Source organism: Lygodium microphyllum, chromosome 29 (genome assembly GCF_053477565.2).
Source record: "Lygodium microphyllum isolate KBCC chromosome 29, Lygodium_microphyllum_v1.1.10, whole genome shotgun sequence".
Taxonomy (NCBI): Eukaryota; Viridiplantae; Streptophyta; class Polypodiopsida; order Schizaeales; family Lygodiaceae; genus Lygodium; species Lygodium microphyllum.
In genome coordinates this window covers 9252070-9275334 of record NC_141163.1, presented here as the reverse complement: position 1 = coordinate 9275334, position 23265 = coordinate 9252070, and the positions used below count along the sequence as shown (strand labels likewise).

General features: G+C 42.9%; 1 protein-coding gene across 1 annotated transcript in view; it reads left to right on the top strand.

Moving 5' to 3' along the window:
- The window catches only part of LOC148010359 (uncharacterized), a 51450-nt gene extending 50909 nt beyond the window's left edge, over positions 1-541 (top strand). Inside the window, exon 3 of the mRNA XM_087671062.1 lies at positions 403-541. Coding sequence (XP_087527188.1) covers positions 403-541 — 139 coding nt within the window. The remainder of the gene's footprint in view (positions 1-402) is intronic.
- The last annotated feature ends 22724 nt before the right edge of the window (positions 542-23265 follow it).

Genomic DNA, 23265 nt, shown 5'->3' with positions numbered 1-23265 from the left:
ATAGGTAGTAGTTGATTTTTTCCATTTTCTTGCAATAGAAGTTTGAAATTTCTCTTTCCTCAGCCTTCTCTCTTATCCTCTAGTCTATTTTCATCCTTTCTCAACATCTTCTAGCAAACTCAGCCATTGGAGGTAGAGATTTTGGCTAATCTCTATTGTAAATCCTAATTTACAATAGAAATTAGGGTTTGATAGCCACCTTGGGAAGCGTGCTCAGAAATTGAAGGTCTAGAGAGTAGAATCTTAGTCACTAAATCGGGGTAATTTCAAGATATTCAAGTGGTCATTTAGTTAGCAAATATTTGAGGCTGAATTTGTTAACCAAGGAGTACAATTGAAGGGCAATCCCCAAGCAAAGCAAGGGATAAATTGGTTTGAAAGCTTGCTGGTCATTTATGACAGGAAGAAGCAATTGGAGAGCAAAGAAGATTCAGAGAATCTCATTGTATTCCATCTAATTGTAATTCAAGATAAAGAAATACCTCAAGGGGCACCAATTTTGGTGCCAATAGGCTGTCCATTGTTCAAGATTAAGTGGTAATATTTGCATTTTCAGTTTATGTGAATTTTATGCGTGCTGTAATTGTTGATTAATCCGGTCATTACCATTGGCTCTGAGAAGGAAGGCTGGTTGCATGGTCCCATTGCCAAGATACCATCAACATTGTTGAGTAGGTGAGCTCAAGGGACTTGTGTGCAAGTCAATGAAGCTGCATATTACTGAAATTGTGATCAGTACAGTGTATTTATAGTAGGCATGTCATCATATAGTGATTTGGGTTAAAGTCATGATGATGCTTTACCATCAGAAGGTACACTGGGTACGCAGACTAGGTAGCAATGAGAAAATGTGAGTTTAGAGCAAGAAGCAGGTCTCTCTAGGCCACTAAATGCTGATGATCAGCAAGAAGATGAAGAATTGGATGGCCAGTTCAGAGATTGTTTGAGGAGAGTAGTTGATATGTTTGCACAATTGGCAAAGGATCCTCAATTTAATTAGTTTTTAAATTCTTCCAAGGACAGCAAGGGCAAAAAGAGGAAGTCATCATCTAGAGCTTTAGGATAGTAGGATATGCCGAAGGAAATGCTGAAACCGTCTTAAGAAGTAAAAGCAACTAGTGCTAGTGGGGCAAGACACACAAATGCAATGCCATCTTGGTAGTGCCAATGCAATGGATTTTGGATAGTAAGGCATGCATGCAGGTATGGGGCAGCCAAGATCCTTTGGTGTTGGTACTATATTTCAGGCTATTGTGGGTGAAGGATTGCATACGGGGATGCATGGTGTAACTCCTTATGATATGTGGCAGCCAATGCATAGAATCCAAGGCCTAATATATTTGGGTATGGCAAGTGGAATGCAAAACTCCATGTATGATAGCATTGGCATGATGCGTGGGGCACAAAGTGGCATGTATGGTAATGCATCTGCACCCCCTGGTATGTATGGGGCTCAAGGAATGAATGTTGGTTATGCAAATGCTTCTTATGGTGCTGGTTATGATGCAAAGGTAGCAAGTGCACCCTTTTTGCAGCAGCCAATTTATGATAATTTGACTCCCAAAGCGGTAGCAAAGGCATAAGATAGGCAGAACGCTTTGACTTTTATTCAACAGTTTGATGTAGCTTATTCGGGAGGTTGCAATGCAACTTCATGGAATCCTCCAAGATACGAAAGGCAACCACTTTCTTAAAGGGGAACATATTGCAGTGGTGGTCCACAGCTCGAAGATGAGCACTATAGACAATCTCGAATCTTCTCTTTTTTGTCTCTATTTAGGCTTGTAAGTGGGCTCTAAGCTTGTTCAAACAAGCTGCCCCCTCACTTCAAGCAGCCCCTTAGCTGAAGTTGGGGCCCTTGCTCAAGTAGGCCCTTTGCTTGTTGGACAGGTAGGCCTTGCTATGGGCACAAGCAGCTAAAACACCAATTAGCTGAGCTTGAAATCAGCCACACAATGGCTATCACACCACTTTTCTTTGTCAATATGGAAGCCTTGATTCTATCCAAATAAGATACTGAATAGATGAATAAGATATACCTTGATGTTTATCTTGAATGGTAGCCCCTTTTGTTGAGCTAAAAAATGCATTATCACTTAATTAACTCTTAATTACAGCTCTAGAACTCAAATTTACTAGACTTAAATAAACAAAAAATGCGATCTTAGGGAGTGTTTGTGTGCCATAAGCCAAACCCTAATTTGGAAGAACCTGTCCATCAATAAACGGACATGCTATCCACCACTCAGTCTAATCTTGTTTTTGCAGATTGCTAGTGCCTAAATTGTACTGTCCACACCCTGCATAAAAGATATCTCAGTTTGAGCTGCTATGTATTGCTGTTTGGTGTTGGTGCCTATTGTCCAACTCTCCACATCAGCTAGCAACTTGATTCAACTTGTGTTTATTGCCTATCCATCATCTCTTGTTGTTGTGTTAGGTTAGGATTTATCAACACGCGCACGCGCACACCATAGTTGTCACTTATGAAAGGTACGATATGATACGATGCGATAAAATACAGTACTAAATGGTACCTTTAGATTTTATAAGGTATGGTACGATATTAGTACGAAAAAAAATAACTTGATTATTTTGGACTAAAGATAATAGAATAGATATTTCAAGTCTAAATAGCAATGCTATTAGAGTATATAAGACGAGTACTTGAGGGTAATATACCAAAACCTAATGTTGAATGGGAATCATGTGCTACTACTACCTACAACTTATAACTACATAGATGGGAGTGGATACATCATACATGCATGATCATACAAATAAGAGAAGTGTGGGCTTGAGAGAGAGAAGGTTGAGAAAATTTGTTTGAATCTCAAATAACCTAATCTCATGGGAGAATCAATTATCATATTAATATAAGGAGCATTTAGCTAGTCCCAAAGTGCAGTTCGAATGGGAAAGATGTATCCATTAAGTTGGTACCTTATGGTACTAATACGTAAGGTACGGTACCTAAAGTATGGTATAGTATGAAACCTTTCGTATGTGGTACCAGTGCAACAATGGCGCGCGCGCACACACACACACACACAAATGAACAAGTGAACAACAAGAGGAGATTGTGTTGGAAGGTCACAACAGCTATGTAAGAATGATATGAAAGCACAATCCCTAAGGTACTAAGTTTCACATCTACTAGCGGGTGTTCACACAAAAAAACAACCCTTCTCCAACTAGAAGGTAAAAAGTTCTCATTTGCACCAAAACTTAGGAGGAACATGATAAGTGTAATAAACCCCCCTTGAGGGAATGATGTGAACATATACAAGGAATAGACAAATTAATATCCAAATGATATGAAGCCTAGAGCCTTGTGAAAGCCTTCAAACTGGTCTCTAGAGAGAGCTTTTGTAAACACATTTGCCAAGTTGTGTTGTGTAGGGACATAAAGCAAGCCAATCTCCTTGGCATGGAACCTCTCTCTAACATAATGATAATGCACCTCAATGTGCTTAGTGCAAGCATGAAAAATTGGATTTCTCGCAATTGCCATGGCACTCTGATTGTCAGTATAGATAGGAGTGGGTGATTGCTACTGTCCCATGCTAAGATAGACCAAAAGGCGGCTGAGCCATACACATTTCAATGTACTTGTAAATGCTGCCCTATATTCAGCTTCATAGCTCAATGTGGCCCATAGTAATAGGGGATGGCCATTTTCTAGCTTCTCGTCCCCATCCTGTTTCGTCCCATCTCAACGCGTCCCATCTAATGGTAACGGGGGATGGCAATTCTTGCCCCCGTCTCTGTTTCCATCCCTGTCTCTAAAACCCATTCCATGTTACCATGATGTGGCCAATGTAGATTGCTTCTACTCAACCGAGAAATATATGAATCAACAAGCATGAAGCAATTACCACTATTGGACACCCACATGTCAAAACAACTAGCCCAATCACTATTTGTTAATGCATGCAAGCAAAGAGAAGTGGCTTTAGGATAAAAAAGGCCCAATGTTTGAGTGCTTTTGAGATAACGAAAGACACGTTTGATTGCTTGCCAGAGTGTAGTACCAGGGTTGTGCATAAAGCATGCCGGTTGAGAAACCCCAAACTGAATATCCGGCCGTGCATTACACAAATATAATAGACATCCAATAACTTGTTGATAAAGAGAAGCATCAAATGGATCTATATCCTCAAGTGTAAACATGTGGCCTATCTCAATTGGAGTAGAGATATGCTTGCGTTCTTGCATCTAAAAACACTCAAGAAGTTGCCCAATATACTTAGATTGTCATAAAATAATGCCCCCTTCAACTATTGTAAATTGTATGCCAAAAGTGACCAAGATCTGTCATATCAAAAACATGTTGCAATTCAGGTTTTAAGGCTGAGATGTGTGTTTCATGAGGTCCAATCAATAGCATGCCATCCACATAAAGAGTGCGAATTATGAGGTTATCCCCATCTTCGTGGACATAAAGCGTGCTTTTAGTGTGCAAGTTACTGAAGCCAAGAACAATCAAATATGCAAAATTCTTTCTACCATGCCCTAAGTGCCTGGTTTTAACCTTAGAGGGCCTTATGTAACCGACACACTTTGCTTTCTCAGCCTTTCTAAACAAAGCCAAGAGGTTGTGTGACATAAATCTCCTCATGAAGATTATCATTCAGAAAAGCATTCTTCACATCCAACTGATGCACATGCCAATCAAAATGAGTAGCTAAAGCAATGACACTATGGATGGTGGTCATATGTGAAGTGGATGCAAATGTCTCATCATAGTCAATGCCATGTTGTTGGGCATACCCTTTGGCAACTAGATGTGCCTTCTTGAAGTAATCAATGCTACCATTAGATCTATGTTTTAATTTGTAAACCCATTTTATGCCTATAGCACACTTGCCAAGAAGCAAGTTACATAACTCCCATGTGCCATTTTTGTGAATAGAGTCCATTTCTGATTGCATAGTTGCCATCCAATGTTCATCATGTAAAGCATCATCTAAAGAGACACGTTTCTCATTGAAAGCAATAGCTACTAGTGCTTGCGCAACCAACTTACCATGTGTATGGCAAGTGGTTGCTCTAGCTCTATTGGGAAGTGGAACAGATTGTTGTTGTTCCGTAAGATATCAAATAGTCATCTAGGGACTGTTTTAGCGTCTAGAATAGCAGCCCTCCCATCAGCCACTTCATCATCAGCAATGCCTCGATCAATGTGCTGAAAATCAGGGTCTGTTCAGCATGTGTTTGTTGCTGATTTTGCTATTGTAAACCCTCAACAGGTTGCTAAAATTGACCAAAATTAGATGCACTTTGCTAGAACAATGGCCACAAACTATCAATCATGTCCATAGGCTCCACATTGGATTGATTTTGTAGTCCATGAAGGTCTGACCAGCATGTTCAGCAAATACCTCATCTTTACTAACAAAAATCTTGTTTGTGGAGGGTTAGTATAAGCCGTACCCTTTACTTTCTACACTATAACCAATAAAAATGCATTTGCTGGCCTTGTCTTGCAATTTATGTCTTTGTGGTTGTGGCATCAAAGCATATTCTAAATATATGTGACACCATTGGTCTCCGGCCATTCCAAGCCTCATAAGGTGTATATTCAGCCAATGGTTTAGTGGGGCTACGATTCAGCACATACACTACACATATAATAGCATCAAGCCAAAAATCTTGTTTGTGAAGGGTTGATACAAGCGGTACCCTTTACTTTTTGCACTATAACCAATAAAAATGCATTTGATGGCCTTGTCTCACAATTTATGTTGTTATGGCTGTGGTACCAAAGCATATGCCAAATAACCAAAGACACGAATATGTGACACCATTGGTCTCTGGCCATTCCAAGCCTCGTAAGATGTACATTCAGCCAATGGTTTAGTGGGGCTACAATTTAGCACATACACTACACACATAATAGCCCGTTTTAGGCAAAAAGGAGTTAAACTCTGGTGACATGTATTTCCTTCCTTGATTGGTACGTAGTGTAATCTGTAGGCCATCTTGTGGGCTACGCATTGATGTCCTTTGATCCATGATCTGGGCTCCCTAGGCATTTAAATTGTTATTAAATGCAGTTGTTGCCCTTCCTGTCTTAGGCACTAAGTGACACTAGGGTTAGGGTTTATTTTAGGGTTTCCTATGATGGTTAAGCTGTTGGAGTAAAGACACTTCATGCCTCATGTGCATAGGTGTGGCATCATTCAGTGTGATTGCCTTGAGCGTTGCACTCTTTCACACTCATTAATATACTCTTTCTCATTCATAATTGAGTATCATTGTGTATTGATTAATTCTTTCATTCTCATTCATTTTCCATTAAGTTAATCGCACATCTCTCACACTCATTAATACACTCTTTCTCATTCGTGATCGAGTATTGTTGTGTATCGATTAATTCTTTCATTCTCATTCATTTTTCATTAAATTAATCACACAATTGCTCCACGCTTGGGCCAATAGTGGTGTTAGAGCAGCCATTCTTCATTACTATTGCCATGGTGTGCAACCACCTTCAACATAGCTATCGCCATTGAGCGCTGCACCTTGGTTGGCGGTTGCTCGGAAGCCATTGCCATCCCGTCGGCTTTTGTCGCCCCCTCAATGAGTGGTGATTGATGGTCAAACGCCATCGATCCGGCCATTGTTGCCATCACTTGGTCTCTTTGCATCCCTATGGCCACCCTTGGTGTGCTGCCTCAACATTCCCGTCACCAGCCACGACTTGCTGCTTGGCCACCACGGCTACTTTTGCCCCCTAGCATCACCTTGCTTTGGTCTTCAAAGGTTGAGGCATACCCGTCTTTATTCACGCATCGCCATACACTTGACAACCTACATGGTTCTATTTGGGTCTTTGCCACATCGACAATCGTTGCTGTGTTGGCTGCATGTTTGTCGTGACTAGGCTGCAATGTTACCTATTGCCATTTAACTCACATCTCCCAAAAGACTTGTGCATTGCCGAGTCTGCTGACTCTTGTTTGCCTCTAGGTCACCTCCTCACGACTTGTTCCCCACACTAGTCACCAACCTGATGCCATCCGTGCCCACTTGACACTTTGCTTGTTGTATGCACACAGACTGACAGCCATGTTAAAGGTACTCTGTCTGTCACACGCACATAGACTGAGAGCAACGTCAAAGGTCTCTTGCTGATGTGACTTGCTGCCCATTGCCACGCCGACAAGCTATCGCCTTCAATGTTGCTTCCACAGCCGATTCCTTGTCACCTATTCCGTCGACTTGCTCCACATCAGCCGAAAAACGTGCCATACATTTCAGTTTTGGGCTGACACATTACAGTTTTAAGTTTCATCAAAGAAACATTATTTAATAAATTTCTCTTATATTCTAGCAAGCCTTAGTTTCTGCGCAAGCCCCCTCTTAAAAGCACAAACTTGCCCAAATTTGGGGTTTTTTTTCAAAGTCTCACAATTCACCCCAATCCATGCAGAAAATTTGGGGTATTCTATCAATTTCTCCAAGTTCATCTTTGAATTGAAGAAATTTGTTATCAATCATTGACAAATTTGGGGCTTTTCACTGAATTGGCCAATTTCACTCCAATTTTGCCACCAAGTGTGGGGCTTTTTCAGAATTTGGCATTCTTCCTCCACATTGACTTCAATTCATCACTAAGGGTGACATTCGACATCTTTTGGGTAAAAAATTCATAAAAATTGTTGAATTCTTTTCAATTTCTCGATAAAATTTGGGGCTTTTCGACATTCGCACCCAATTTCACCCCAGAATTTTTGGAAAATTTGGGGATTTTCTGAAATCCATCAAATTTCATCAATATTGAGGCTCAATTCACATTGTGACGTGACATTCAACAGCATGTGGATAAAATTTTTATCCACCTTCTTCAATTTCTGTTCACTTTTTGGGTCAAATTTGGGGCTTTTGCCCAATTTCACCACCGAGGTGCCTGAAATTGGGGCTTTTGCCTCAATTCATTTTCTTAGCCCTCGACGTGCTCCAAAATCATATTATTTGGCTTCTGGCCTTTGTTTTTTCGGACATTGAAGAAAAATTTTATTGTTTCCGCGTACTATTGGGTATATTCTGCTGCTGTTCGCATTATTGGAGCACTTTCAGCCATTAACCTCTGATTTCAGCAAATTGTTGATTGCTGCCTTGATTTGGTAATATTTATTTCTGAAAATAATTATTTTCTGTGTACTTTTCTCTCTCCTCAGCAGGAAAACAGCAAGAAAGAAATTATTATTCTGCACATTACTTGACTTCATTGAGGTGGGCAGCATTTCATTTATCTGCGACTTATTATTCTTCAGGCATATATTCTCTTTCTTTCACTTGGAAAATATTATTTTATTGCTGATTTCCACTCATGGCCAATGATAATAATAATTTGTTGGGCATGCTTGGCGTCAACAACAAGCTCAATATGGTACCAATTACCCAATGTGGGCTTACATGATGCGACTTGTTTTTGTCACGAAGAATCTATGGCATATTACGAACGGCACCGAGCAAAGGCCAGCCTCTCCAACCTTGGCACCACCTCTAACTTCCACATTGTGAGGTGGCTCTCATGATGTTGACTCTTTTTCTTCTTCAACAACTCCTCCCACTCAAGATTAGATAAGATGGATGGCCGTAATGCCCAAGCGCATACCTTAATTGCTTTACCGGTGAAGAGAGGTATCATTCCACGCATTAGATGATGCAAGATAGCTAAGGATGCATGGCAAAAGCTTGCATCATTATATCTACTGCACAATGAAGCACGAGTTGCTTACCTATGTAAGAAACTTGAAGATGTTGGCATGGAGGAAGAAGGTAATATGGATGCCTATCAAAGATCTTATAGTGCAATTATTAAATATTGATGAAGGAGTTCTTGATAATTAGCTTGTTTCTATCACTCTTAATGGTCTGCCGGAGTTATATCAAGGTTTTGCTATTACCTTGCGGTTGGTAACTATGGGTAACCAAGTTACCTTCAATATCGACCAACTTGTGTCTCTTTTGTTATAGGAAGAACAAAGCTGATCCAATTACAATGCTGTTGTGGCTACTCGTCAGGGGGACGTGAAATTTTGAGATGCTTTAATCTTGCTGATAACATTTTCTTAAGTTATTAATCAAATGTGCAAGGTTATTTAGCACATGTGATACACATGGTAGTCATTTTATGGTAACATGCCAAGGAACCCAAGGATGTAATGGATTCCAAAGACAAAAGTTGTAACAAGTTATATCAGCTGTGCTTTCAGGGTTAGTTGGTCAGTTTTGACCCTAGGACAATTATTTGACAAATAAGTGTTAGTGGTGACAGTAGGGACAATCATTAATTAATTAATTAATGTCAGTCCAAGTGTCAATAGAGGTTGGGGACCACTCGAGGTTGCAAATGGCCTAGCCAATTTAATTATAGATGGGCACATTTAATTTTGGGTAGGATTAGAAGGGTAAAAATTAATTTTCAAGATTATTTAATTCTGAAAATTAATTAAATGGTTGAATAATGCTAAAAAATGGGTTTAAAAGGTTGCCGCTTGGCAAAAATACCCATGCAAATTGAGAAAACGTTTTTGGGGGTTGGGTCTACATAAGGCCAATGTAGCCTATGAGACAAAATCCAGAGTACATCCATGTCTAATGTCATCTCATCAGTAAGGTAAAGATAACATTACAAATAAGTGGGTGGCCGATGAAACAATACTGAAAATAACTATACGATGGGACTATACTAGAAAGAAGAAAAGAAAGATATATTAACGTCTACATAAGGCCGATGTGGCCTATGAGACCAAATCCAGAGTACATCCATGTCTAATGTCATCTCATTAGTAAGGTAAATATAACATTACAAATAAGTGGGTGGCCTATGAAACAATACTGAAAATAACTATATGATGGGACTATACTGGGGTTGAAGCATGTGTAGTATTGTTCCATCGATAGAAAAGAAAAGAAAAGGAAAGGAAAGGAGAATCATATCTGATAGAACCATGTACAAAAGTGTGGTGGGGACTATGGGCTGTAGCTGATCTCAAGATCTGCATATGATCTCAGCTATGATGCGGTCCCTAGCTGCTTCACTAATATACCTAGTGGTGAGTCTGCGGTGTCTCGTGACAATGGCTCTAATCCGACTGTGGTGTGGCCTCCTCGGACGTGGTCCTGGTAGACGGGGTCGTCGTGCTCGACGAAGGGAAGTGGCTCTATCCAATGTGACACCATGGTGTGGCCTGGCGAGGTGGCTCTGTCTTTGCTAGGTTGGTAGTGTCAGTAGGGTCGGCTTTGTAGAAGAAGTCTGTCACTGCTCTTTGTGTGTGTCCCTCTAGGTGAGCTGGCCTCCTGTCTCGCAGTAGTGCAGTTTGGTGCCTCTTGAGCTCCAGGAGGAAAAGACCTAGGCATCTTTGGTCCTCGTACTCCATGACGCGACGAAGGGGTCCAAATCCATTTCGGAAGAGGCAGTGGTACTGTCCTCGTATGTCATAGTATACTGTGCATCTGCATATGTAGTGCTCCTCCATCTCAAGCTCTCGACCACAAAACTGGCAAGTCCTATCCTCTGCTAGGGTATTTGTCCATTTGCTTGTCTCCATCTGAAGCCTATGTGAGGAGGTGCGAATCTGTCCGATAGCAACCCGTACGCTATGGGAGAGATGGGTGTCCATATATGCTGGCCAAATAGTGAAACCATTATTATAGAGACACAAGAAATGACTCTTGTAGAACTCCATCCTCGATCCTAGAGGGAGTGGTGGATGGGTCTATGTCCTTGCTGTCTCAATTCTCAAGATATCAGCTTTGATCACCTGGTTCAACTTTGAGAGAGAGAGAAAGAGAGAGAGAGAGAGAGAGAGAGAGAGAGAGAGAGAGAGAGAGCTGCTGGTCCATTTTCTAATCAAAGAAGAAGGTTGCCACTTGGCAAAAATACCCATGCAAATTGAGTAAACATTTTTGGGGGTTAGGTCTTAGCCATTCAGTTAGTTTACAGCTTGAGAGAGAGAGAGAGAGAGAGAGAGAGAGAGAGAGAGAGAGAGATTAACGTCTACATAAGGCCAATGTGGCCTATGAGACAAAATCCAGAGTACATCCATGTCTAATGTCATCTCATCAGTAAGGTAAAGATAACATTACAGTAAGTGGGTGGCCTATGAAACAATACTGAAAATAGCTATATGATGGGACTATACTAGGGTTGAACCATGTGTAGTGTTGTTCCATCGATAGAAAAGAAAAGGAAAGGCAAGGAGAACCAGATTTGATTTAGCCATGTACAAAAGTGTGGTGGAGACTATGGGCTGTAGCTGGTCTCAAGATCTGCACATGACCTCAGCTATGATGCGGTCCCTAGCTGCTTCACTGATATGCTTGGTGGTGAGTCTGAGGTGTCTCATGATAATGGCTCTAATCCGACTATGATGTGGCCTCCTCGGACATGGTCATGGTAGATGGGGTCGTCGTGCTCGACGAACGGAAATGGCTCTATCCAGTGTGACTGCACGGTGTGGCCTGTAAGGTGTTTGGCAGGGTGGCTCTGTCTCTGCTAGGCTGGTAGTGTCAGTAGGGTCGGCTCTGTAGAAGTCTGTCACTGCTCTCTATGTGTGTCCCTCTGGGTGAGCTGGCCTCCTATTTTGCAGTAGTGAAGTTCGGCGCCTCTCGAGCTCCAGGAGGAAGAGACCTAGGCATCTCTAGTCCTCGTACTCCATGATGCGACGAAGGGCTCCAAATCCATCTCGGAAGAGGCAGTGGTACCATCCTCGTATGTCATAGTATACTGTGCATTTGCATATGTAGTGCGCCTCCGTCTCAGGCTCTCGACCACAAAGTTGGCAAGTCCTATCCTCTGCTAGGGTATATGTCCATTTGCCTGTCTTCATCTGGAGCCTATATGACGAGGTGCGAATCTCTCCGATAGCAACCCGTACGCTATGGGAGAGATGGGTGCCCATATATGCTGGCCGAATAGTGAAACCATCATCAGAGAGGCACAAGAAATGACTCCTGTAGAACTCCATCCTCAATCCTAGAGGGAGTGGTGGGTGGATCCATGCCCTTGCCGTCTCAATCCTCAAGATATCAGCTTTGACCACCTGGTTCAACTTTGATCGGCTGAGAGAAAGTGTAGGGCAATCAAGGCTATAATCCAAAGGTGGAAGACGGTCAATATCCAAACCATGTAGGCTCATCCAAATAGCCATTTGTGAAAACCAATAGTTCTTCTCGCCTCCTGTTGCTAGTTGTCTAGATGAGGTTAGTGCCAATCTAGAGTATCTATGGCGTGGAAGTTTCCATAGTCTGTGCCAAAAGGTTACTGCCCTGAAGAGTGTCTCCGTGACTATGGGTGTTGCCCCTAGCTCTGCTCTGACAATGGGATGTAGGGTGGAGGGCTTACTTCTAATCATCGTGCTATCATCATGATCAATGGCCTTTCCATGCTATCCCAGCCATCATAATAATCCCTCTCTACTCCAATCTGATCAGTGAGTGGGCTAAGGCGCCTATGGGCTAAGTTTGGTGCAGGGCTCCTGGAACTGTATGTGAGCACATTGACTCTCAAGTGCCCCTAGTACTGTGTATCCACATGCCAGACGTGCCTCTGACGCCCCTCTCAATGAAAAATGTGGGCCAGAGAAAGTGACTCCCAAATAGACGTATTCCCTCACATGCTCCAGTATGTCTCCCCCAAATGTGAATTTGTACATAGATCTAGTCACCCATGCTGTTGAAGTATTGAAAACCATGGTTTTGGTCTTCCCAAGGTTCACTGTGAGGTCTTTATCTCTACAAAAGATGTGCAAAGCATCTAGATGGCACTGCAAACCCTCTAGTGAATCTGAAATGAGAACAATATCATTTGCATACAGTAATATCGGTATCAACACCCCTGCTAGGTTGGCTCTAGCTCCTCCTCGGTCTATGTTATCAGACACTTCATCTATGTATAGGCCAAACAATGTGGGTGAAAGTGGACATCCTTGTTTCACTCCTATAGTATTGTCAATCCTCTCTGATAGCTCCCCAGGTGCTCGTACATGACTTGTCACTACCTCATATAATGCATAGACACCCCATCGTATACCCTCTGGTACTCCAATGTCCTGCAATCTCTGCATGATGCGTGTACGAGGCACTGTATCAAAAGCTTTGCGAAAGTCTACAAAGCAATAATAGATCCTCTTGTCTCGGGCTTGACTCTCCTCAATAATGGCTCTTAAGTGCGAGAATATGGTCCAGCGTCGTATATCCTCGTCTGAAACCTGCCTGTCCTTGTGCTCTCTTGCCTTGCATTTCAGTCCACTCATTGAGTTCATACTCCAATATAGATCCATATATCTTGGCCAAAGAATGACCGATCATGATAGTCCTGTAGTTGCTAGGAATTAGGGGATCACCACTTTTAAATAGCGGAATTATAGTATTGTCTGACCAACTCATAGGGAAACCTTCACGTACTGCTCTATTGAACATATGTACTTCTTAACATCCATCTGCTGCAATTTCTAGCCTTTTGCAGTAGCCGATGCAATCATTGTTCATATGGTTTCCATCTTGGCAACATGGCTAAAAGTTTCTTGGTAGTCTAGTCCATACTGCTGAGCATAACCCTTAGTGACCAGCCTGGCTTTGTACCTCTCTACACTACCATCCAACTTACATCTAATCTTATAGACCCATTTGTAGCCAATGGTCTTTTTTCCATCTGGTAGTGGAACAAGATCCCAAGTACTATTTTCAGCCAGGGCATTTATTTCCTCATCCATAACTGTGCACCAATTCTTATCCATCACTACTTCAGCATAAGTGGTAGGTTCCTTAACTTCCATAACCTTCATCATATAAGCATAATGCTTCACATAGTAACCATTGTAAGTCAATCTATCCATAGGATACCTAACGCTCTGTGAGTATCTGAGTTGTGATGCACTATTCAATTCCCCTCTCTCATGAGGCAGAATGTACATGTTCATCCTAGTACCAGGCATATACAGAGTCGGAAATGTTGTGCTACTAGTCTATCCTCATCCTGTGCCCTCCCATTTTGTAATCTATAGATTGCATCCCTAACCATTTTCCATGTGAAGAAAGACCACTGTGTTGGCCTACAAGCTTGTGGGGCTGCATAGGTGGTTGTCCTGGCAAGTCATACAACTGTCTCCCATAGTCAAGCCAAGCATATGGTGAAGTAATCTGTATGGGGGGTTGTCTTTCATGAAACATCTTCCATGCGCTCTTGTTGTCCCGCCCCAAAAATAGCTGATATATCTCTGCTTCTACTTTCGTTAGGTAGTCTCGTTTCTTCTTCCGCACAAGGCGTTTGAAGAACGCCTTTGCTTAGTGATGTGTTTGAGTGCCTAGCTCCACTTCCCTCAGTAAGCGAGCTCGAGTGACCCTACACTCATCATCATACCAGCTATTTTGGGGAGCAGTAGATTGCGTGGGTCTACATCGGGGCAAGTTGTGTGGGAATGCATACATGGCTGATCCATGTATGGCCTTTGCTAAATCCCTTATACATTCTTCCAACGATCTACTCAAGTCCAATGTATGTAAACTGGTCTGCAGAGAACCACTGTAGATGTGTGAGGTGTCTTCTGTAAAGTAGTATTTGGGATGTTTAGGGAGGCACGGTGTTTCATATTTCATATGTACACAAGAGAGCATGAGTGTCAGAATAGCATGATCTGTTGCTATGCCAATTGGCCTCTTAGATATCTTGAAATTTTGGATATCTGGTATCAATGCCGGTGAGCCCATCAGGTAGTCCACAGTATTTGCCTCTCCTTTGTGATTCCAATATGTCAAATTGTCAGATCCTGGCCATTGTGGCAGACCATTAAAGATGGCTAGTCTATGTGCACTTCCCAAGGTCAATAGATGTGTCCCATAGGTACTCACTTCTTTATCCTAGGCTCTCCTGCGTAGGCCTATTTCATCTATGTCGATCTCTTTGAACATGGCACTGTCATGCATATAAAAGTCACTCTGTCTATCTCCATTGCGTGCATTGAAATTTCCTACTAATAATATGTCCCCAATGCTAGCATATCTCATGATATCCTCATAGAGTACATCAAAGGGAGATCCATCTCGTGTGGCATAGGTAGAATTTGCAGGAGAAAAGTAGCATATTGCGATGAATATCTCCCGTGGTCTTCCTGCATGTATCCTAATCCATAAATATCATGCATCATCATCTCTTTTCATTACTTGCACTATCCCTTTGAGGTCTTCTCGGTATAGTATGGCCACACCTCCAGAATCCCTAATGCTTCCTGGTTTTCTAGTTGCTGGACGAAATGCACTTTCCCACCTGTATCCCCGCACGTCTGGTAGTCGGCTACCTTTACATTGGTGTGTTTCTGTGTACATTGCTATGTCTATGTTTCGGAAGCTATCTTCAAAGTAACCAATATCCAAGCGCAGGGCTCCATTACAATTCCATATTGACATCCGAAGTGTCTCATAGGCCTCTTACCGTCATGAAGTTATTTTGTCAGTGATGATGACTCGTCCATTCCTGTAAACAGCCCACTTTCCCTCTTTGCGAGCCTCCAATACCTTGGGGATGTGTTCTCTGCGATGCGCTATCTATGTTGGGGTAAGGTCCTCATCCAAATAAATCTTCTCACCCTTGAGGGCTCTCCTCTTGGAGAGGAAGGCCTTTTTTTTATTCTGTCTCCAAAGCGAAGAATTAGAGCCTTGGACTTAGAGTCCTCTTTCCCCACTCTCCAAGCACTAACGATAGGTACGTCTAAAGCCCCAATTTTGTCAGCAAGTGTCTTAGCATCTTCCTGTGGGCTGCTCTTCTCCTCCCATCCTACTACCCGTACATGTAAAACCCTAGTCCGTCTCCTAGCCTCTTCTTCCAAGGTAGCATTCATTACTTCAGTCTTGTTCACTGATGTTTTCTTATTCTTTTTTATTGCCTCAATCCATGGGTTGGCTTCTTCTATCTGCTTTTGTGTTGTCTTTGCCACTTTTGCCCATGAATGAACCTCCCTTTCACATGCCTTCAAAGCCTCTTTCTCTTTTTGTAGTTCTTCTTGCGCGTTCATTTCTTTTTTCTCAAATGTATTCAGTTCTTTTCCCAATTTTAAGATTTCAGCTTTGTAGGCATCTACAACTTTCAGCATTTCTGTTTTCAGCGTGTGCATTTCGGACAGCATTTGTGCTTGTAGGTCATTCTTAATCTTTCTCTGCATGTCTTGCATTTCTGCCCTCTGATTTACTATCAGTTCGGCTTTGACTTGCTCTCGTATTTCTTTCTCTAATTCTTGTCTCATAATTCGTAGTTCAGAGCGAATCATGAGATGAATTTCTTTGTATTTTTTTTCATTCATGGTGCGTGAAGTCTTTCATGCCTGTCAGATGCTGGGGAGACAGTCCAATCACGGACCCTATGGCCATACGTCTTGTACCATGTGTTCTTAGAAGGGGTGTTGAACATTGTTTCCATGAACGGTTGTGTTAGTTCTTGATCAGATTCGTCTCCCAGATATTCATTTTCCACGGTTTGATACTTGCATTTGTCTATATTATCCATCTCTCATACATTGTGTGCAAAGCCATTCAACTTGTACTTTGTATTGTTAGATCAGAGCAATTTCTGTGATTTCTTGCAAATTTGAGCAAATTTCCAGGGTTTTCCCAACCCCTCACTAAATTTTTTGCAAGCCCAATAATCTTTTACGGGCCCAAATGCGTTCACACTGTTTTCAGTTACTGCTCACGACTACATTCTTTGGTCACGGCTGCTCACGTCTATATTCCCTGCTCACGACTGCATTCATTCAAACCAGTGTGCGAGAGACTGCTCACACGACTGCATTCCCTGCTAACCAGTATGCGAGAGACCCTACTCACGACTGCATTCATTCATTCAGGCCAGCATGCGAGAGAGAACGACTGCATTCTTTGATCACGACTGCTCACGACTAAGTGAGAGAGACCTGCCCACGATTGCATTCCATCATGCCAGGTATATCACCTAGGTCCCTCACGCCAAGTCCCTCACTCCACAACTGCTCACTACGACTGAGCACGCGAGAGAGAGAGAGAGAGAGAGAGACGTCACGCCCTCGAGAGGACTTACTTCCCTAGCATATGGCGATTTCCTCTGCGTCATTGCCATGACTTTTGTAACTCTTTTGTTGTTTAGTACTTGATAAATATAATTTCCATTACGAAAAGAGAGAGAGAGAGAGAGAGAGAGAGAGAGAGAGAGAGAGAGAGAGAGAGGGGGGGGGGAGAGAGGAGGGAGGGAGGGAGAGAGAGAGAGCCGTCACGCCAGCATCCTGTCAGAAGCATCCCGTCAGAGAGAGCCGTCACACCAGTATCCGTCAAAAGCCGTCATGCCAACATCCGTCAGAGAGAGCCGTCACGCCAGCATCCATCACGTCAGAGAGCCGTCACGCCAGCATCCGTCACATGAGAGAGAGAGAGAGAGAGAGAGAGAGAGAGAGAGAGAGAGAGAGAGAGAGAGAGAGAGAGAGAGAGAGAGAGAGAGAGAGAGAGAGAGAGAGAGAGAGAGCTGCTGGTCCATTTTCTGATCAAAGGACATCAAATAGCTGCAAAAGACAGCCATCTAGGGACCTTAGCAGGTAAGGAATACCAAGGAGTCACCTTCTAGGGGCTAGCAACAGCATTGTTGATCAGGTGACAACATTTTGGAGGTGTACATCAATAGTAGGTGACTGTATTAAATGCAGGATGGAGCAGACATTAGGTAGAATTTAGGATTTTCTCAAGAAGAAAATTGGATTTCTCTCTCATCTTGGCTTTCTCTCACCTTCTCGAACCCATTCTCTAGAGATCTTAGCATTTCTTAGTCATTTTTAGCAAATCTTAGCTAAATTTGGTGGAAGCAAAGAGATCTCTATTGTAAATCCTAAATTTTTGCAAAAATCAGGGTTTAACAACCACCTCGGGACTCATGCCGATTGATGAAGGCATTGTATATTGAATTCACATCACCTGGAATTTGTGTAATTGTTAGGGAATTCAGATGCCAGCCCATTCATTGCAATTTGGGGCAGCATTTGGCTAGTTGGAGGTTCCATTCGTGCAAGTCTTGGGTGAAAAATCAAGGGGTCATTGGACCGAATTAATTGCTGATTGTTGCTACAGCAAAGAGGCTTTTGGAACAGCAAAGGAGATTGCAAATCTTAGCATGCACTCATTCCATTAGTAATCAAGTTAAAGAAATACCGAAAGAGGCGTCCGTTTTGGGGTCAATAGGGTGTTCAATGTTTGAGATTATTAAGGTAATTTGTGCATTTGAAGAGGACAACAGCTGAAATGTTTATGCAATTGGCCCTTAGTTATGCGCTTTTTGAACCCCTTTAAAGGAGGGCAGTAAAGGCAAGAAGAGGCAATGGTCCTCAAGAACTTCGGGATAGCAAGATGCACCGAGGGGAGAGCCAATACAACAACATGATGTTCCAAATGTGGAAAGTGAGCATAAGCATATGATACTAGTGGGGCAATTGATGCAATGCAGTGCCAACTTGGAAGTGCTGATCCAATGCTTTTTGGACAGCAGGGCATACATGCAATGATGGGGCAACCATGATACTTTGGTGATGGCACGAGTCTTTATGCTATGGTTGGACATGGACTGCATATAAGAATGTATGGCACAAATCCCTATGGTATGCAACAACCAATGCATTGTGTGTAAAGCCCAATTTATTTGGATATGACTGGAAATATGCATATCCCCATGTATAGCAATATTGGCATGATGGTGGGACACAAAGTGGGAAGTTTGGCAATGTATATATGCAGTCCATCGCGTTTGGAACTCATGATATTAATGCTGGTCATGCAAATACTCCGTATAGTGTGAGTCATGAGGAAAAATGCAACTAGTGATGCATGCAATATATGGAAAAATATATCTTGGTATGGCTGATGTTGTGTGAAGAATTGCTCTTACCCACTTAAATAGCCCCAAAACATGCTTATTTTAGGCTTATTTTAGCCAAAACCCTAAAACGGGGAGTGGATTGAGAGAGTTAAGTGGAAGAGGATCTAGAACCCTAATTTTCTATAAATTGGCAGCCAGCCCTCCACTCTTCCCCGAATCTTGTTTTTACAGGTTTCAAGTGTTATCAGCACGGAGGACATCTCAGCCCTTGCTGTCCATCACTATTTTCTACAGTCTGGTGCTTGTCTCCAGCCATCCACACAGTGATTGCTGTTGTTTCTGCCTGGCCAATGATTGCTGTTTATTTACACTGCTGTCGTACAGCCTGCCACGTCAGCAAACTGCTGCGTTTGCAGACCCTAGCTACCGCCCTGACAGTTTTCTCTCTCTTGCTGCAGTCGCTGCAGTTTTTCTCTCCTGCAAGCTATCCTGCTTGCGTTTTTAGTCTTTCTCTCTCCTCATTGCTGTCTGCATCAGATCTAGCTTCTCATTGCTGCATTTGCTGGTATTCGACATCTGGAGGCTGCCTTGCTACGATTCGAGATCCGTTCGGAGTACGACACACTCTTCTGCTCATTACCCTTGCCTTGATTCTTGAGATACAGGAGTTCGAGGTTCAGTATTCATTCACTGCATAGTGTGTTTGCTACATGAGCATCGTATTATTAGTAGTCATATCATTTCATTTATTAACTGTGTTCATTGTCTCTGAGTTACCCTAACCCTAACCCTAACTATGTTCTTTTATCAGTCTGTGCTTTGTCGTACGGTTTTTGTTTATGCTTCTGTGTTAGGGTATTTTCTTTACATGGTATTAGAGCCTTGTACTTTCTGAGAAACCTAGGCCTTTGATCTGAGAGCTCTTCGCAAGAAGCAAGAACAACAGTAGGTTCAAATGACTTCGAATATATCAACACCAATTCAGTCTTCAGAAGAGCCTATGTCGAGAAATGAGCAAGAGTGGGCCGATCAGCTTGCTCCACAAAGTTCCAACATGGTGGAAGATACATCATAGTACATGGAAGAAAAGATAGGCAAGCTGACCTTTGAAGAATATAAACTGATCATAGCCTATTGACGAAAGAAGATTGAGGACTCAACCAAAGGATTGCCCTTCAAGAAAAGCTTCTGAATGAAGGTATGCATGATTTTCACTCTTCAGATGTTGCGCGTAAGTCTAATTATGTTGCAGGGCTGTTGAGACCTCCATCAAGGATGGGCCCCCCTCTTAGAGAGCAAGATCCGGAGTATTTTTCATTTTTTCAAACTCTTCCGTCCTCTCCGGTGCAATGTACTTTTGATTCGTCTTTTGTGCCTTCTTCTTTTACCTCTTCTGTTTTGCAATATACTGGTAGAGATCATGTGGAAGAAAGAGTCCAGTTTGTTGACTACAGAAAAGGTCCTCTTAAGGACCAATTCTTATATGTTAACACACGTCGCGGGGATTATAAGAAAAAGTCAGGTACCTCTTCTTCTGTCCTTCCTTCTTTTCCGTCTACTTCACATAATTAGAATGAATTTGGTTTTTCTTTCACTTCATTACATGGTGTATCATTATCTTCACAGTTTCATTATCAGTCTTTAAATGATAAAAATGAACAAAAAGAATCTGCACCTCATACACCTCACTTTCAAAACCCACCCATCCCACAACATTTTTCCGTTGCTTCATCACTTCCATTTACACCATTTACATTTCCATTTTAGACACCTCATGTCACACTGCACATCACACCGGGGGGTTATGGAAACATAGGCACATTCTTTAGTACCTCATCCTTCCCTCAGTTGGGTGGTGTTCCACCTATCTCATATACACTTTCGAGATCATTGCAGCCTGGGTATCCCACTCAGTCTCTCCCAAGTGTGGATCAGTTGCCTCCACAGTTTGCCTCCATGGCATTGCCTAGTGGACCTTCTGGTCATCCTACTGTGTCCCAGCCTCACTTTGGACAAGGCTACCGTGTCCCAGTGTCTCCACCTACACTGGCACCTTATGGAAACATTCATGTTTCACTGCCTTCGTATCAATCGGCACTCATTGGACACTCACAGTCTCCTTCTGTCTACCCACCTCTTTCCCCTCCCTCTTACTCTTATCAGACACACCCACCTCCACCATCTTTGTCACCATCATCTTACACCACCTACCCGACACCTCATGGTTCTAGCTCATCTTCTGCCAAGAACGCATTTAATGACAAGACTCGTTTTAATGGGTCAAACTTTACTACTTGGTCCAATTTGATGAGACATGTCCTGGACTCACAGAACCTATGGGATCTTGTGCAGGGGTTGGAACCCCAACCCGATCCCACATTTAATCCATACAAGGTCGTCCGCTCATGGAAGGCTAGGAATGCCTTCGCTATTGTCGAGTTGATGCAGGGCTTATTGATTGAGTTTCATTCTCAGCTTGAGCATTTTGACTTAGCGTCAGAGCGATGGGCACACTTGACTGACCGCTATGCGGCTCGGGATAGGACCCGTCGTATTAATCTTGACCATGAGCTTTAGCTTTTCAAAATCACTGACCGGGATGACTTGAAAGTCAGGTTGGTTGAGTTTCGGCGTCTCCTCGCTGAATTCTCCACTACGGGGACTTCCAAGTCCTCTGACGATCAGGTCACATTGTTCCTAAATAAACTTCCCAAGAAATACTTCAATTTTGTGGAAGGAATGGTTTCAAAGCCTACCATGCCTTCATTCTGTGAATTTGAGTGTCAGTTGTTGCGTTACGCACAGTTGTTCGATCAGTTTCATATGAATTCCTCTTCAGAGGGGGACTATTCTTACTCATTCTCAGAAAGAGCAACAAGGGAAGGGCAAACCAAACCAAACCTCCACTCAAAATCAAAATCAAACTCAAAAGCTAAATCAATTTGGGGATTCTTAAGGAAACTCCCAGTCACAACTTAAACCAATGTGACAGTATGTACCTAAAAAGAATAGGTATTGCCAACATTGTCAAAAGGCTGGCCATTTTGACAACGAGTGTCAATCAAAGGCATGAGGCACAGCACCAAAACCTAAGTCTCAGACCCGTGCTCCTCAGTGGGGCAACCCCCAGCAGGGGAGGCAGGGTGATGGCAAGGGGTAGTTTAAAGGTCAGACTCACACTGCCACCGCATAGCCATCTCAGTCGACAACGTTCTCCAGAGGGCTTGTCTGACTAGTCTGTAGAGGCCCACATCCTCTCCGTAGAGACATCCGATGCAAGTCTCGTTCACATCTATGAGTTGTCTCCTGACAAGGTTACTGCAGAGGCCCACTCGTCACAGCCAAGCACTTCAGCTTCAGTTTGGATTGTGGACAATGGAGCTACACATGACATGACTCCTATAGAGGACTTTTTCCGTACCCGAATCCCTGCAGCGGGGCAAGTTCGTGTAGAAAACAACTCCTCGGTCAAGATTCAGGCTCAAGGTTGCGCCAGTTTTGCCATTGACAAGGATCCGGGTCTGGCTTCGTTGGACAATGTATATCATGTCTCTTAGCTTGGGGTGAACTTGTTATCTGTTTAGCAGCTTTGCCGGTTGGGGCGAGCAGTTTTCTTTACAGCAACCACAGTCAAGGTTCTTGACTCTCAGGCTGGTTTAGTGATTGCTCGTGGTGAGGCACAGCCTAATGGCCTATACCACATGACTCATTTTCTCACCGAGCCGACTGCCGAGGGCTCCGTGTTCCATAACTTCCAATCCTTAGCCACATCTCAGGAGCCTACACACAATGAGCGTCTTTGGCATTTTCGCTTAGGGCATCTTGGTTATGACTCACTTTATGAGTTGTCACGCCATGAGCTAGTTAAGGGTCTTCCACGCCTGAAGCTAGCTCGAGATGTCTGTAAAGACTGTCAGCTCGAGAAGCAACATCGTACCCCATTTCCTCAGTAGTCTACACATAGAGCTGAGAAGCCTCTTAGATTGATTCACATTGATCTTTGCGGGCTGACATCCATTGCCGCTTTGAATGGCATGCTGTACTTCTTTTTGATAGTGGATGATCATTCTCGATACATGTAGGTGTACTTTCTCAAGCATAAGTCAGATGCTTTCACATATTTTTTTGCTTGGGTGCTGCTGGTTTATAACCAGACTGGTCGTCGTGTCGGGTGCATGAGGAGTGATAGCGGTGGTGAGTTTATCTCCCACGAGTTTTCCGAGTTTCTACAGAAGCATGGCATTTCTTGCTAGCTCACCTCTACCAACTCTCCCTCTCAGAATGAAGTCATAGAGCGTAGGAACCGCACAGTCATGGAAATGGAATGCTCTATGCTGTTCGCAGCAGAGCTTGCTGAGCGCCTTTGGGTTGAGGCTCTTAACACTTTGGTGTACATCCTCAACTGGTGCCCGACTCTCGGTCTGTTA